This window comes from Lepidochelys kempii, chromosome 22 (genome assembly GCF_965140265.1).
Source record: "Lepidochelys kempii isolate rLepKem1 chromosome 22, rLepKem1.hap2, whole genome shotgun sequence".
In the NCBI taxonomy this organism is placed as follows: domain Eukaryota; kingdom Metazoa; phylum Chordata; order Testudines; family Cheloniidae; genus Lepidochelys; species Lepidochelys kempii.
The window spans coordinates 11108365-11125708 of NC_133277.1; the positions used below are offsets into that span (position 1 = coordinate 11108365).

The 17344-nt window shown below is 43.9% G+C and overlaps 1 protein-coding gene across 1 annotated transcript in view; it reads left to right on the forward strand.

Moving 5' to 3' along the window:
- Nucleotides 1-604: 604 nt before the first annotated feature.
- Nucleotides 605-17344, forward strand: part of CLMP (CXADR like membrane protein) — a 72383-nt gene continuing 55643 nt past the window's right edge. The window contains exon 1 of the mRNA XM_073321034.1: nt 605-728. Coding sequence (XP_073177135.1) covers nt 701-728 — 28 coding nt within the window. The 5' untranslated portion in view covers nt 605-700. The remainder of the gene's footprint in view (nt 729-17344) is intronic.

Here is a 17344-nt window from a genome sequence, read left to right on the forward strand (position 1 = left end):
AGTGGGGATGTAAATGTGAATTCTGCAGCTTCTCTGCTGACAATGACACTTGTATGTATGTGAATGTCTGTCTATTTATCTAGTGCATGTATTTTTTCCAAGGGAGACTTTGTCTCTGGCCCTTGAGCAACGAGTACCTAATTTTTCCAGGCTGAATGTTGACTGTCTCCAAACGTAACTATTTTGACACCAGAGAAGTCTGATTGTTTCCCCTCAGAAGGTAGAGCTGCATTATTGCCAGCAGTACGTCTCACCCACATGACTGGCCTTCAATGCTAATCCCAGCTGATGGTAGGGAGGGGCTGTCCTGGGAGGCAGCCATGTGGTTAACATTGTGCACAGTGTATTTTTTTCTCCTCTTCTCTCCTTTTCTTTTCAGACATGCAAAATTGTTCCATACAGCCATAGATGTGTCTCCCTGCTGCACTGCCTCTATCTTTTCTCTTCCAGAAACTCAAGGCCCTGAATTAGCAGGCAGAGAGATCTAAAATCTGCTATTAAATCTGGATGGAAACTGGAAAGGGGATGAATAACAGAAGGCAAGAAAGAGCAAAGTTGGCTATTTTTCTGGCACATGGATGCAATTACATTCAGTGCATTCCAGAGGCGTTCCTTTGAATTCTGTGCAGGTCTGCCTACCATTCCTGGGAGAAAGGAAGAAAAAGGGAGGAAAAGTCTCTCTCTCTCTCCTGGAGACGGAATGTCTGCACTTTCCATCCTCTTTTTAGGTGAGTGGGGCTTTTTTATGGAAATGAAACTTACATTTGCTTTCTCTGGGCAACAGAAAATGCCACAGGGACTAGCAAAGGAGAAGCTCTTGCAAAGAAAAAAACTTGTAGCAAAGTCTGAGTTTAGAGACTGACTGGCTTAATTTTGTTGTTGGAGGTTTTTTTTTTTTTTTTGTTCTTGTTTTAATTATTACCAGGTTTGGGAATGGGAGAATTTTTAAACCTGATTTTGCTTTTGTATGTTTCAATGAAACCCAGTCATTATAGTGGAGTTATTTTTGTTTTTAAAAGGTGCAGCAGTTCTAAGCCATGAACTATTTAGGGGTTTGACTCTTCTTGACAAAACAAAGGTGAAGAAAGTGTCTTTGTTCGAGGGATGGTGTCAAATTTGTTTAACTTTATTTTGTTTCATCCAGGAATTTTAATTTCAGGTTAAAAAAATAAAAAGAGCTTATTGTTTCCAGTAGATGCTGCAGACAGCTCAGATTAGAAACAGATGCGTTAAAGTGCAAGTGGAAGGGAGGTGGGGGAGAGAGATGGGGAAAGGGAGGAGGAGAGGAAGGTAGAGAAAGGCGACGAAGAGAAGGGGGAAGTGAGACAAAGCAATATGGGATGGAGAGAGGGAGAAGAGAAGGGGGGAGACTGAAGGATGGAAAGGAATGAGGGGTAAAAGAGAAACTGGGGGGAGAGAGGAGTGGAAGTATGAGAAGGAGTGAAAAGAAAGAGGGAGGCAGAGGACAGGAAGGGAAGATGAGTGAAAGAATGAATGGAGGAGAAAGGGGTAAGAAAGGCAGAGAGACTGGAAGGAGGGATGTTTTATTAAAAGACGACCTCTGGAGTAAGGGATTTGCAGCCCTGTGGTATTTGAGGGACCTCGCCTGAGCGACAGGCTCTGAAGCAGACCCTGTCTCCAGAGGCTCCACAGTGCAATGAGTGAGCCTCTGCCTCCATTCCACTCACTAGATTGCACTGACAAGCAGACAGTTCAGCGAGAAATCTTGTGTCAGGGCCGCACATGGGCTGTGATGGCTGGATCCCCGCCAGCAGACTGAGGTTGGGTGTGAGGGCAAGGTCTCCTCCTCTCTGGGGAGCACGGGGGTACCACAGACTCTGAGGGGCAGGTCAGAGAGCCACCACAATGGCTTGAGATGGGAAGATGAAGATGCTGGAATGGAAGGTCTTGTCTGCTGAGGCTCATAGGTCTGAAAAACAGAGACTAGTCAGCATTCTAGATAGGGCTCCAAGAGACGTGCGACCATCAGTAGAGCTGGCTGAGTAATAATCCCAATTCATGTGTTCCATTCATTTTCCCCTGCTCCATCAGTTGTTACATACATTAATTGCGAACAAAGGTTTTCGTCACTCGAGTGTAAGGTTTCCTCGGCGGGGACGTGGGTTGGAGTGCCAGAGACTGCTGGAGGCAGCTCAGAGACGCTGCGAAGTCTGCAGCAGAAGTGCGAGTAGGAGCTTGTCCCTTCTGCACATTAGCCTCAGCCCTTCTGTCTCCACATGCTGAGGGTGTTCGAGAGACTCTGATAGTCTTTACCCCAGTGCCTTTGGAAGGCCATGTGCTAACAGCCAGGCTCCTCTGAAAAGGGTCAGTACTGGGTCTGCCATAGAACCACTACCATATTTGCACTACCTAGCCTAGTTTTATCAGTGGTTAAAGTTAATTCAAGTAGCAGAGGAAGACAGTGCACTAGCTGAGGAGGAGGGGGAATTGTGCAGAGCACTGCTTGCCCCAGCCAGTGGGCGGAAGGGGGGCAGTAATTTCCCCCCACTTTAATCACTGAGTCTTATTAAGGTGGCTACACATGTTGGACGGACAGGAAGACAGAATTCAGCCTTAGCTACATTTATACTTCGCATTGCTGTCGCAACCCTTATCCAAGAGTCCCAAATAACTAATGCTTATTTGCATTCTAATAGTTTCTAGAGGCCCCATTGTGCTAGGTGCTGTATCCGTGCAGGGCTCTAACTATAGATACATACAACATTTGCATCTGCATCCAATCCGCAAACATGGTCAGTGTGTGGATATCCACAGATTTGAAGGGCTCTACCTATAGTGAAAGATGGTCCCTGCCCTAAAGAGCTTATAGTTTAAATAATCATGAATGAATGAAGTCTTACCATCCCTTTGTGAATCTTGGAAGTATTGTTACCCCCATTCTGGAAGAGGGGTAAGTTAAGAGACTTCCTCATGATCATAGCAGAGGTGGGAATAGAACCCAGTTCTCCTAGTCCTCTCATCTCAGCCACAAAATTGCCCTGCACCTCTTTTGTCCTTTGTCTCTTCTGCCCCCACTGTACCTGCTCTGTAGATAAATAGAGAAATTCAGTCTTCAGGAACTGTAAGTCCAGCCCCTTATTCACTAATAATATGCTTCAGAGAAAAATAAGAAGGGACCCTGGCTCCTCTTCTTGTGATCCAGACATCGGGGTGAGATACAGGGAGGCTGGAGAACCTCATTCGCTAGCCGAAAGCAATCCACTTGTAACTATGTTTTTGAAGCTCCAACAGCCCACTTCTCTTCTCACTGTTAAAGCAAAGGGAATAGCTGGGGATAGCATTTGAAAGACACAAGCAAGGGCTGGGAGGAGTATAGTTGAGGGGAAGAGAAGCACAGCTTGGTTTTCCGTTATTATTAAAAGTGTCTATAGCACTGCCAAGATGTGCTGTGCTTTACGGACAGGATGAGGGATGGTCCCTGCCCCAAAACAGGCTAATGGAGATAAACCAGCAGTTCGGGTAAAGATGGGAGGGGAGTCAATGGTGAGAAACAGGAGCAAATGACTCTTGGAAGAAGGGAGATTTAAAGAAGGGAGGTTGTGCTCTTAAAAGAGAAGAGTAAGAGACTTTTCCAAGTATGGGGCAGAGCATGAGCGAAAGGCATGAATCAGAGAGTGGGTGGAGGGAAGAGCAAAAAGAGAAGTGGGACAAAAATGTGACGTGTTTCTAGCTCTGGAGGCATCGGATTCCAATCTTAATCACACGAGAGCTGGTTGAAAGTTTGCTTTCAAATTGTGTTGTCAACAAAAATGGCCTTTGGATCAAAATGTAAATGTCTGTGGGAAATGTCCATTTTTGATGACTTTTCTCAAAAACCTGAACACTGTAATTTTTTTTCACCTCTTTGGCAACTAAAAGCTGAAAACAATCATCCAGTTAAGCAAATATTTTCAATAAAACCAAAACATTTTGCTTAAATGACTGAATTTTTTGGTGCCAAAAGTGAAAAAATTCAGTTTTGAGATTTTTGGGTTTTTTCAGTGAAAAGCCCCCTACCCCCTCACCCAATTGTAGAAAATTTGAGGAAGACGAAAATGGTTTTTTTGTTAATTTTTCACATGAAAAAAAATCATATCAGTTTCACATTGGTATAATTATGTTGACTGCAGAAGACTTACTTTGGATTTACAATAGTATGAATAAAAACAGAATGAGGACCTTCAATGTACCCAACTGAAGGGAACATGGTGGCAACATTTCACTAGAGGTGAATGGAAAAATTCAGCCAAAATGAAATTTCAGTGGAAAAAGAGGGTAAAGGGGAAGTCTTTCTGCAAAAATTGTCTTCCATTTTCCAACCAGTTCCAGAACTGTCATCCCATTGAAAAATATTCCCATTCAAAAGAAATTCCTTGTAAAAATGTGCATTAGTACATGCAATTTTTAGACATTTTGGGTCAAATTCAGGCCTGGTGTAAGTGGCTGCAACTACCTTAACTTACACTAGAGCTAAATTTGGCCCCTTTATCTTGGGAAAGGTTTCGTGAATCACAAAGCTAGAAAATATTCCCAGGTGCTCCATACTAGAGACATAACAGATGTTGGCAACCACACTGGCTGTGTCTAGCTTCAGAGATAGGTGGGTTCTAGACCCAAAAGAGTATAAGATTTGCCCGACCAGATCAGATCATTCATCCATCTAGTCTAGCATCCTGCCTCTTACAGTGGCTGAGACATGATGCTTCAGAGAGATGTGAAACCCACCCTAATGTCCTAAGTGCTGCTGCATTGTTGTATGGCAAGAATACTTACAAATCAGTAGATAAACTGCCTCATAGATCTGCACAGTGGAGATAACCTCCCTGTCGGAACTTTAGCAATTTATTACATGGAAAATTAATCTGGGGGAAGTATTCATAGCTTCTTTTAATGTGACTGACCAGCTGGAGGCAAAGAAGAGCCAGCGCCATGTGACTAGTCTGCTCTCTGCTTGGGTCACAGCCTGAGAGCAACTGCTGTATGTACTATCTTTTGGGGGGATGTTGGAGGTGAGAGAGACAGGATTAGGTTGTAATGAATTTTAAGGGGACTTTTTATTTGGCTGCTGGACATGGACAGACCCTGTGGGTCTCTCTGGCTCCCTGATAAACTGATACAGTTAGTGTTGCTTCAAGGTGCCACACAGGTTCTCCCCAAGACCTGGCGTGAATTAAGCAGACATGGAAGGGACTACAGGGTGACTACACTACATTATACATTCTCCATAAACACCTTCTAAAGCATGAAATGTGATTCATCTTTATCATAATCTTGACTCTGACTTCCAAATACTCACTATCACTTAGCATCTTCAAAGCTCTTTACAAGTGCTAATTAATCCCCACAACACTCTCAGTAAGTATTGTTATCCCCATTTTACAGATAGGGAAGCACCCGGTGGGTAAGTAACTCAACCAAGGTAATGCAGAGAATCCTTGACAAAGAAAAGTTAAAACTAAGGCGGGTCAAGAATTCCTCCCCAGCCTGCCTCCTATGAAAAATAAAGAGTTTTGTGAAAAAAAATCTTAATTTTTGTGTGTGTTTTTGTTGAAAACTCCTAAAATGTGCATGGGTGTTTGGTCTGTTTTCTGCAAACAATCCCCCAAATATCTCTATTTAAAATGAGTTTTTGATGAAAACTTGAAAAAAATGGACAAACCCCCCTAGAAATGTTTTTGGGAAGAAAAATATCTAGTTAACACTCTGGAACTCCTGGCAGGAGCACAGGGCTGGGACATATTAGATCGCACTTCAGTCTCTAGAGGCAACATGTGACACCACCTGACTATGTGTAATAAAGAGGTGTTTTTCTGGCGTCTGGTCTGATTTCATAGCACTGTGTTGAGCTCTGTCCACTGACTCTCTGATATCAAGGAAGTATTTCAGTGTTGTCCCAAGGGTCCACAGTTAGTGAATCAAACTCCAAGACTCCTGTAGTCTCGCTGTATGGAAAAAGGTTATGGTGAAAATCCCTCTAGGGCCAGGTGGCATGATCACAGCTGTCCCAGAATGGAGTGGGCAGGTCTGACAGAGGATGTGCAGTTTCTTATATACTCACCAGAGTTCCAGGATGCATCTTCTGGCATAAAATGGAGGCTTCTCTGATGCATTTAGGAACTGCATGCCTGATCACACTAAAGCAGATCAGGGGTCTGTCATAAAGGCTATACATCCTGCTCCTAGTGGGGGAAGTTGTTATTGGTGTTAATGGGCACAGGGAAGAGTTGTACATGAATTAACAGAGAGGGAAGGGTAACTCCCAAACTCTGAGCTGACTCTGTCATCTCCTTTTCTCATACTGTGCCAAATGCTCAGATGGTGTAAATTAGCATAGCCCCTATGATTTAAGCGAAACTATGCTAGCATACACCAGCTCTGGATCTGGCTTATTACCTCCAAACTAATCAGAATGGGGAATAGTCTTGGTCTGTGCTTTAGATCTATTTAATCTCTTCATCTCAGACACTGCTAATGCTCCCATCATTGCAATATATGTGCGCTACATGGCAGGGTCATCAGTTCTTCTTAAAAAATAAACTCTTCAGTTTATCTTATTTGCTGACATATCTTTCTTTCTTTAGAATCAAAGTCTGTGATATTTGCATGTTTGATAAATTAGGATTTGTTCAATATCCAACAGCACAGGCCTGAAGCTACACCACACCAGGCTGTGAGTGAGAAGATCTCATAAACTAGGCTAGGTCAGGATTTGGATGGGAGATCTGCGAAGGAAAGCCTAGCGCTAGAGAAAGATCTGTGAAGGAAAGCCCAGCGCTAGAGAAAGTGGTGTCAGAGACAGTACTGAACCAGCAGGGTGGTCTGGCATGCTGTGTTCCTGAGGACACCATCTTTCAGAGAGAACATAAAACTAGAGTTGTCATTATCTATTGTTAAAGATTCCATAAAACTTCTCACAAGGCTATAGTGTTGTTACTATCAAATTCCAGCTGAGTACTTGCAGTCTTCCTACCAACAATTTTCTCCAGAAGTTTCAACAGGATAAAATATTCTCTCTGTCTCCCAGATTGTTATGCTGATGTGTTTCACCCCAGCCTACTCCTGCACTATGTGATGGGGAAGTTATGCATCTTCTATCCGTATACGTATTGTAAAATGCTTTGGGATCCTTCTGGATGAAAGGTGCTATAGAAATGTAAAATCATGTGATCTTAAATAGACCTGACTGCTGGACGCTCATTAAAAAGGTTTTTTTTGTTTGCTTTGCTATTAATCTGCCAGTTCATTAGTTAACTGACGAAAATCTTTGGATAACATCATGGTGCTATGAATATTCCATTTATTGAGTTCCTTTGAAAAGTTATAATTGGTAAGCATTAGCACTGTTGACACACTTTCCTCGTGCATCCCCATCTGTCTGTCTTTATCTACCTGTTGTCTCTTCAGAAAAAGAAAAGGAGGACTTGTGGCACCTTACAGACTAACAAATTTATTTGAGCATAAGCTTTCGTGAGCTACACAAATTGAGTTTATGCTCACATAAATTTGCTAGTCTCTAAGGTGCCACAAGTACTCCTTTTCTTTTTACGGATACAGACTAACACGGCTGCTACTCTGAAACCTGTTGTCTCTTGTTTTCTACTTAGATGGTAAGCTCTTTGAGGCAGGGGCTATCTTTTTATTCTGTTTGTTCAATGCCTAGTGCAATAGGATGCTGGCCCATGACAGGGGCTGCTAAGCACTAGCACAATAAGAAGAAGAATGAATCTGAAGTAGCCACAGATATACATTTATGTCATGGGAAAGAACCTAAAGGAAACAAGAAAACATATACCAACTGTTCCATCCACCAATGATGTGCGTTTACATCTAGGGTGAGGCATGGAAGCTATTTAACAGTACACAGTGGTGCGTGTGAAGATCAGGAAAGTAAGTGAAGAAAAGCAACCTATCCATTTGAAACTGCGGGAGCAATTCAAAGTGGCTGATGTAATTAAGAGAGTTGAAATCTGGTTAGACATCAGTGTTAACACTCCTTGTGAAAGGCACCACAGGACCTTTTATAACTGGTCTGAAATAGAGTAGAACTGGTCCAAAAGTCTCCGTTTATATATATTTTTACAGAAAATGGCCTTTGTATTCTAAGTGAAATTTTTTGTTTCATATGAAATTTTTCAAATTTTCAACAAAAAGAAATATTTTAAAAAATTGTCTTTCACCCCCTTTTTTTTCCCCCTCCCCATGTTGCCACTGGAAAAGGAGCACAAACTGGAATGCCAAAGGATTTTTACTAGAGGTAAAAAATCACAGGAAAAGAAAAGAAAACTTTTCTAAATTGTCCATGGAAAAACAACTGGGATTTTTCCATCACCCCACACAGGCCCTTGCTTTCATGTCTCCTTTGTGTAATCTGTCATCTGTTTATGGGGTGTTGGCACTGTTTAGAAAGAAGCCTTGTGAAATTGCAGCACAACTTCCCAGAAATGTTCATCCTTGCACAACTGGCTCCTAAGGAAGGAGAGCTCTTTCTGTTTATCCTCATGATTGCAACAAATACCTCTGCATCCCTCCTGGCAAATACAGGGGTTTTACAAGGAGGACAGATAGGCTGGGAATTTGGGGATGTTTGAATCTTCAGGAATTGCCTGGGGAAAGAATGTAAACAAGCACCCTGATAAAGCTTTCAGTGTGTGTGGGAGGGACAGGATGTTAAAGTTAACTGGAATTATGCATGAGTAAGGACTGCAGGATTGGCCCCAATGTATTTCTTGCAAGAGTGTGTGTGTGTGTGTGTGTGTGTGTTTGTGTGTGCACGCTCATGCTCAGGTTCTGCCTCTGTGCTTGATCCCTGGAGGAAAGGCATCTGTTACAGCACTGGCAGAGGCCTTGTAGTTCAAGCTGCAGCCGTTAATGCTCTCAGTTCTGGAGGTCTGTGATTCAATCCACAGTGTGTCAGCCAAGATGGTGGCCATTGCTATATCCTCTGCATGCAAGCAGGAATGACTGATGGACGCGTGTGTGAACTTCTGCACATGTGACTGCGTGTGTATTATGTGTGCGGCTCCCCGTGTGTTTTGAGTGTGCTGGCACGTGTGTTACAAAGCAGAGGCATTCCGGCTGCAGTGTAAACTTGGCGCCCGTCCTATCTCAAAGATGAATGGGTCTTTTTCAGACGGGTTCTTCGTCCGTTTTTAGAAAATTGTTAGTTTCCAAAAGTGTCTCAGCAAAGAGGCTTGGGTGAAGTCAGGTCACTAGGGGTATGTCTGCACGGCAATTAGACACCAGTGGCTGGCCTGTGCCAGCTGACTTGGGCCGCAAAACTGTGGTTTAGTAGTTCAGGCTCAGTCGGGCTTATGGGGCTAGGGCTCTGGGACCCTCCCCGCACACGGTTATGAATACATACTTGGAAGACTCAAAGGGAGGGGGATCAGGAAAGGTAACATCATGAAGCATGAATAATGGCAAAGGTATAGATTAAAAGTGTCCCCTAAGGGCTTCTTGCCAGCAATGGGAATGGGAATTAGCAGAAAAAAGGAGAACACAGTGTATTATTTCTCTCATTTACCCTGGCTATCATCTCCTCCCTTTTATACCTACCCTCCCTAACAGTACTGGCTGGAATGGTAGCTGTGACCGAGCGGCGCTCTAGTGGTAAGAGCACAAGACTCCAAGACAGGAGTTTTAATGCTGGTTTGGATGCTGACTCTTCCTGGGAAAGCCACTTATTATTTGTATTATTGTAACACCTGAGAGCCTCAGTCATGGACCAGGATCCCATTGTGCTAGGTTCTGTACAAACACTGGACAAAAAATGCTTCCTGCTTACAAACAGGAACAGCTTACAATTTAAGTATAAAACAAAAAATAACGGACGGATTGAGACAGACAGGTGGGGGGAAGACAAGTAAACAATGAGACAGTATTGGTCAGCATGACAGGAAGTGGTCTCAAAATGCTAGCAGCCAAACCCTTCTCAAGGTTTTTGTAAGCACTTAGCCTCACTGAGCTTCAGTTTTCCAATATGTAAAATGAGGTTGGGGGGTTCTCCCTTACAGATGGATTAATGTTTAGAAAGTATATTGCAGATGGTAAATATGATGACTGGATAGGGTATCAAACAAGTTCTCTTCTGAAAGCCTCATCTGCACCTTCCAGGAAAGGGCTGGGTTGTTTCTGGAAGGCAAATGTTCTTCTAGCTCATCACCTGTCTTAAAGGGCAAGGGCAAGGGCTTCGTTTGTGTATGCCAGAATCCTTCTCCTGCCAAGATCATTGCACATTAATGGGTGCATTTCCAGCCTGGCTTCCTTTTTCTCATATGTAGATTATCCCCCTTTTTTTGTGCCTACAAAATGAATTTTGGGCACAAATCAGAGTGTGTGTGGTTGCAGCCGATTTGTCCCCGCAATTGACTAGGGAGAGAGGCAGGAACTCAGATCTGAGCCTGTAGTTTGTCTGTGGAAAAAGGTCACTGCAAATTTTATGGGCAGGCAAGCTGCATCTGCAGAAGGAGGCTGCCCTCTTGAAACTGAAAGGTGGGCCCAGTTAAAAGAGAATAATGAGGAGGAGAGGATGGGTTTTATTCTAACTGCAGTGCCAAACTACTGCTACTTTCCACTCCTATAGATCTTTCATAATAAGGAACTAAGAGGACTTTTACAAGCTAATTAGTGTTGCCTCACAGTTCTCTGTGGGGTGAAGAAGTGTTATTAGCCCTATTTTAGAGAGGACTAAGGTGTGGCACAAACCATTGCCCAAGACCACACAGTGACTGAGTGGAACAGCTGAGAATGTAGAACCCAAAAGTCCTGACTCCCAATCTTCTGCTTCAACCACTGCTGTGTCCTGTTCTAATACTTCCTGAAACATACCCAGCTGCACATAGCTGAATTGGTAAAGGCCAACGAATAAATGCATGGGAATCATTACAATAGGCAGAAAAGCTTTTCATACTGATGTGAATTAACTCTTACTGGAGGGATGACTTCAAAGGGGAACAGGAGAAGTCTGATTTGGCCCTTGCTTCCTGCTAAAATTACTCAACAATTAGTATAAAAAATGATGGTGGGGTTTATAACATGGACACACTGCCAATAGATACTGTTCTGACTGCATGAATGACACAGTATAGTTTTATTAAGAGAATGCCCCCAAGAAAATTAATTTGCGGCTCCATATCTTTGTTCCCTTTATTGTTTTGTTCCACATTTGGGCAGGGACTGTCTAAACATTGCACGTAGAGTACTTATAATGCTCCCTTTACTGTCATCTCTGAGCACCTCACAGTCTGCCTGTATTTACCCTCACAACCCCCCTGGGAGGTAGGGGAGTGCTATTATTCTCATTTTATAGATGGGGAACTGAGGCACAGAGAGATTGTGGCTACACTATGAGCCAGGGCTGTGATTCCCATATCTGGACATACTCTTGCTGAACTGGTGTGCTAAAAATAGGAGTATAACCGCAGTATTGTACTTGCTACCTCAACTACAAACACACCTGAACCCTGAGGGCATATACTGGGAGCTGCTAGCCTGTGCCATTACAGCGACAATACTATCTTAGCATGTTAGCTTGATGACAGCTAGCACAAGTATGTCCACCGGAGCTGGGAATTACACATATGGGTTTGTTTCTGTAGCAGCTGGGAGGGTGTTCCCCTGCATAGATTGATAGACACGCTAGTGGACTATTGGAAGTCTGTGGTCAAACGGGGACTTGAAGCTGATGCTTTACCCACTGTAACACCTTTCTTCTTTGGGTCAATCTGTAATAAGGGAGGAAGACTGATGCCCTTATTTAAAAAAAAAAAAATGCACACCAGGAGATACGGGTTCAGTTCCCAGCTCTCCTACAGACGTTGGCCAACTCACAGAGTGTCTCAGTTCCTCATCTGCTTGTGCACTGTACTCTTTTCTTGACTATTAAGGCTGAACCTTCTTTGGGGCCAGGACTCTCTTTTTTACAATGTGTCTGTACAACATGCTGTTCAATGGGGCCCCAATCTTGGTTGGGTCCTTCAGGCGCTACATAATATAAATCATCATCATGATAAGAACCACTCGGTTCCCTTCCCCATTTGCTCTTTAGTAAAAGCATCAGCAGGAGGTGGTTTTCCTGTATTCAGAATATTTATGAGATATGTGTTGGCTGGATCTCACAGCTCAGCCTGTCGAGGAGATACACAGAGAGAGAGAGAGAGAGAGAGAGAGTCTCTCTCTCTCTATATATATATATGTGTGTGTGTGTGTGTGTATAAAATTTTATCAAGGCTCATAGATATATCTATGAGCCTTCATAAAATTTCAGCAGCTACGGAAATGTTTAGTATAGAAATGAACTCTATCTGTTAGCACAGGAATGCACAGCACTAGGAAACCACGGAAGGCAGGAGGGATCTTCCATATACCAGACAGAGCTTGGCATATCAAACTAAAACACAGAGTCAGGCTTCTTTTTTTCCATTTCAGAAAAAAAAATCACAGGGTTTTCAACCTTGAAGGCAAATCACTTTGTGACTTCATTGTTTAAATTTAGGTTTTGTTTTGAGGGCGGGGGAATCATTAGACTTCAAGCAAAAGCCTCATAGCCCAGGGACTGTCACTTCTGATTACTTCCAGTGACACTTCCAATTATTTCCAATCACAATTCCAGGGACAAGAGGGAAACAGAGCCAGATTCTCCAACATCAGGCTTTCTGAACAAAGGACCATTTATCAGACCACTGCAGAAAGGGAAGTACCAGGCCAGATTCTGAGTTCAGTTACATCAGAGTAAATCCATTGCAATTGGAGTCAAAGCCATTGCATCTTTGAATAACAGAAGAACACTAGGAATCAAGGGTTCTGTTCCTGACTCTAGCACTGATATGTTTGGTAACACGAGGCAAGTCATTTTCCCTGTCTGTGCCTGTTTCCCCAGATGTAAAAGTGGGATAGAATGCACTTCAGAGAGGCTGCACAAAGCTTAATGGATGTTGAAGTGCTTTAAAGACCTTATATGAAAGGGGCTGCAGAAATGCAAAACTATTATTGTTTAGAAAGAGAATGCTGGGAACAGGAGACCAATGTCTCTGCTGGGGAAACGCCATTGACCTTAATGGAGATATGCCAACAGAGAATTTGGCCCAATTGTAATTTAGGAGATACTTGCCATTGTATCATTTAATAAGCCTCCCCAATAACGGACAGCTAGAGAAAGAAAGAAGAATGACTGATGCATGTGTTAGTGATTATAATTCCTCAGGGCTTGCGCCTTGCAGCCTTGAAACAGAAGGCAGCTGCTGCTCTCCCCAGTGGCAGTGTCAGGCAACGATGCACCCCAAATGTGTCCCAGTTCAACTCATTAAATTGTGGATAGCACAAGTAACAGGTTCAGTGGCCAAGAACCATGCGGTCAGAGTGGAAGGAGCCACCACTAATCGGGGCCTGCCCAGGGGAAAATGAGAAGGATGTTTTACTTCAGCCTGGTAATGCAACCGTCTCATCATTTTCTGACCTGTAATGTCAGATGATGACAATGCAGCATTGGGCCAATCATGCCTTTAGGCATTTCTGGATTTAAAGGGCCAGATTCTCCATTTCCCTCCTGTGATTCCACCGCTATTCCTGATATACACCAGTTCAAGTGAGAGCAGAATCAAGGTCCAAATTATAAACCCTGTCTTCAGCTTCGGTGCATTAGATCTTTGCATAACATAAAGCTGTTTTCACTTTCCTGACTTGACAGACACGTTAATTAATTGTGACTTTAGAGTACCACAGGCCAATTCCCAGCAGAACTGCGTCTCCGAGGTTGGGGATCAACAGTGAAGCAGGCTGTATTCCTACTGCCTAGGAGTTTGGACCAGCTCTGTGGCAAGATGAGACCAGCCACTAGAGCTGGTAAAAAGTTCCTTTTTGTTTTAGAATGTTAGTAATAGCACCAGTGCCTTGGCCAAATTCCACTTCTGCTTATTACTTGCTACTAACCTAAATTCCTGCCACAGATGAATGTGGCATGCCTCACTTTGGTTTTGGTCCTAGACTGCTGTGCGCTGTGAAGCAGCCATTGTTTTCCACCCCAGAGGAAGGTGAAGTGATTTCAGTATCTATGTCTATCTGATCAAATCTATTCTTCTGTAAAGCACCCTGGAATGGAAGGTGCTATATATAAATGTAAGATGATATTATTTGGCACATTAAGCACAAGCAGTGGAGTGCAGATATTTTTGTCATCAAAGTTCAGAAATTCACTTTCAGATCAGTGGCTTTGGCATTATTATTGGTCCAAGGCCTTCAAAATCTAGCCAGACATCAGCACTGAAGTCTTTGCTTTTTTTTTTCTTCTTGGATTTCTCAGCTTCTGTGCCTTCTGGAACAAGCCTAGCTTTCATTACAGGTGCACATCACTGGTGGTGTTTTGAGGTGCTGCTCTCCTGAGAGCCCAGCATTAATAGCCTATGACTTTCAGCATTTCATATGAAGAATTAACAGCTTTACTGAACACATACATTCTGGCTGGACATCTATACGGAACTGACTAGTCCTGTTCCAGTATGGACTGAGCCTTGGTGCAAAACCCATCCCTACTTTGGTTGTTCGAAACTCTTGTTTGGAAACACAATGTGGATTTTTCCAAGACAATGTGGTGAGCAATTTCACATAATTCTGCATTCGGTGCAGCCCGCTATTTTCCATATTTCTTTCCCAAAGTGGAATTTTAGGGAAGTGGGTGGATTTTCTGATGGTTAAAGCAGTAGGCTGGGAGTTGGGATGTCTGGATTCTGTTTCTTGTTCTGCTACTTACTGTGTGACAAGTAATTTAGGCCTCAATTTTTAAAAGTGCCCACTAATTTTGAGTGCCTCTATTTTCAGGTGGCTATCATGAGTCGTCTAGGGCCAGCACCTCTGAAAATGAAGCTCAAGAGGCTGATCCAAAGCCCACTGAACTCAATGGAGAGACTTCCACTGACTTCAGTGGGCTTTAGATCAGGCCCTAGCTGTCTCAGCTAGTGGACACTATTACAAATGTGGGCTTCAGCTTCTGTATGCCTCAACTTCCCACCGGTGAAATGAGAATAATATGCATTTATCTGGTGCAGCTTAAATCATGGTTTTAAAAATGTTTTGAGATCACCATAGAAAAGGTGCTGCAAAAATGCAGGGTATTATTGTGTCAAAGTAAATGAACGGAAAGCCATAGAAGAAGTGATAATAGTGCAGCTGTTAGTTATTTCAGATTCACAATGACCTCGTGCGAGAAAGGTTGAGGACTCTGAGGTCACTTGCTTTGGAACTAATGATCCTGTAATGCACAGTAGTACTTCCTCTAATTACTTATTTTTTTCCTATTTAGTAATGCCCTGGGCATGTTGCTTCCATTGCGGGATTGCTGTGAATGCGCACCCATTAGTAAGCAAAGCCATCTAAAGGGAGTGGAGGCTTCTCTTTTTTTCTGTAGTGACTTCAAGTTCTTCCCAGAATCACTGTTGGATTTCCCCCCTCCCCATTTTTTGAGTGATAAGGCGGGAGGGAGAGGGGGGAAAGAGCAGCAAGCAAAATCTAAACAGAAGAAACTGGTGGATTGTGGCACCAGATGGAAATACATGGAAATATTATTTAGACTGCAAGCTCTTTCAGATAGGGGCTGTCTTTTTGTTCTATGTTTGTACAATGCCTAGAACAATGGGATCCTGCTCCATGACTGGGCTTCTAGGGAGTGGTGAGCTGGAGCCGGTTCGCACCGGTTCATGCAAACCGGTTGTTAAATTTTGCAGCTGGTTTAGAACCGGTTGTTAAATGGGTTCGGCAAACTCCAGCCCTTGGGCCGCCGTCCTGTCCGTCCCGCCTGAGCTCTACTCACCCGGCGGCCCTGCGGTCCTTCGGCGGCACTTCGGCGGCGGGTCCTTCAGTTGCTCCGGGTCTTCGGCGGCACTTTGGCGGCATGTCACTCACTGGTTCCGGGTCTTCGGCGGCACTTTGGTGGCAGGCCTTTTAGTGCCGCCGAAGACCCGGAGCGACTGAAGGACGTGCCGCCGAAGACCTGGAGCGACTGAAGGAACCGGTTCTTCAGCTTCTCGCATCTCATCGCTGCTTCTCGGTGCTACAGTAACACAAATAATAATAACAATACTGGAATAATAATCATTAATATCAAGTACAGGATATGGGGGCTGCATGCATTGTGCGCTTATAAGTTAGGAACAGGAGAAGGTCTTCAAGCCTAGCCTTGTGAGTACTCATCTCTCATCACCTTGACAGACAAAATGGGAACTAAGATGTACGGAGCCCACATATGATGGTTTTAACAGGACAAGGACATGTTCAGATACCCTGCTGATGGTCATTGTAACAGGGTGCCTTACACAGGGGCTGGAGACCCTGGCGTTAATCCAGACCTGATTATAGGATGAGCCATGAATTGAATCGGAGGATCCCAAAATAAAAAGAGCAGGAAGCTGCAGGGATGGGGGAAGCCTAGGAGACTGCAGGCATATTTGCAGAGGCTCCAGGGAGCAAGAAGGCTCCTGCAGGGTCAACATGGGGAAAGCTGAAGAAGAAGAGAGTGGGAGAAAGCTCTCCAGTCAGCAAGGCCTGGCAAAGATCCCTGCCCAAATAGGGGAGGGGCTGTAAAGGCCTGTTGCGATGAGGAATATGTGACATTTATTTTGGGTTAATTAAACCAGAGTCACTGAACTGGGCTTGGGGCCTCGATGGTCTCTATGCACAGGAGCACTCAGTAAATTGGAACCCAAGAGGGGACTGTTTGAACTTTTGTTGAATGGAGTGAGTTCTTAAAAGGGCCCTCAAGAGAGGAGGGAACAGAGGCAAAGTACTGCTGAGGCACTGTTGGACACAAGGGAGTGCTTGACTGACAGTCAGTGGCCATATTGCTACAGTCACTGTTGTAAATGACTGGACAGACAGACAGAAGGCTGTAAGGGCCTTATAGGAAAACCTGTAAAGCCTTAAGGCTATAGGGCAATGTTCTGATTTTTGAAGGTGCCAAGGACACTCAGCTCCCATTAACTTCAAAGAAAGAGGTTTGTTCTGGCTGGAACAAAAAAGATATCCCTAATGCTAAACTAATTTTTAAGTGTACTTTTTTGCCAAAGCTCCCAATTTCTGGCAAGTTCCAGACCCTACCAAGGGCTCTTTTACACCACTAGCTCTCAGCAGATAAAGCCACCTCAAGAAATCTAATTGTAACCCACTTTGAGTGTGTGTCTGTCTCTGAGGAGGCCCCCGGCACTTTGTGGGTAAAGTCATAGGAGTTCTGAAACTGGCTTGCAGCCAGAGTTCAGCGGGCCTCCACAGAGTAGCACGAAGACATTGAGGGGGCAGGGAGATGGATTTTCAGGCTGGCTGCGATCACTGGATCTGATGTCCTGTATATCCGAGGCCATAG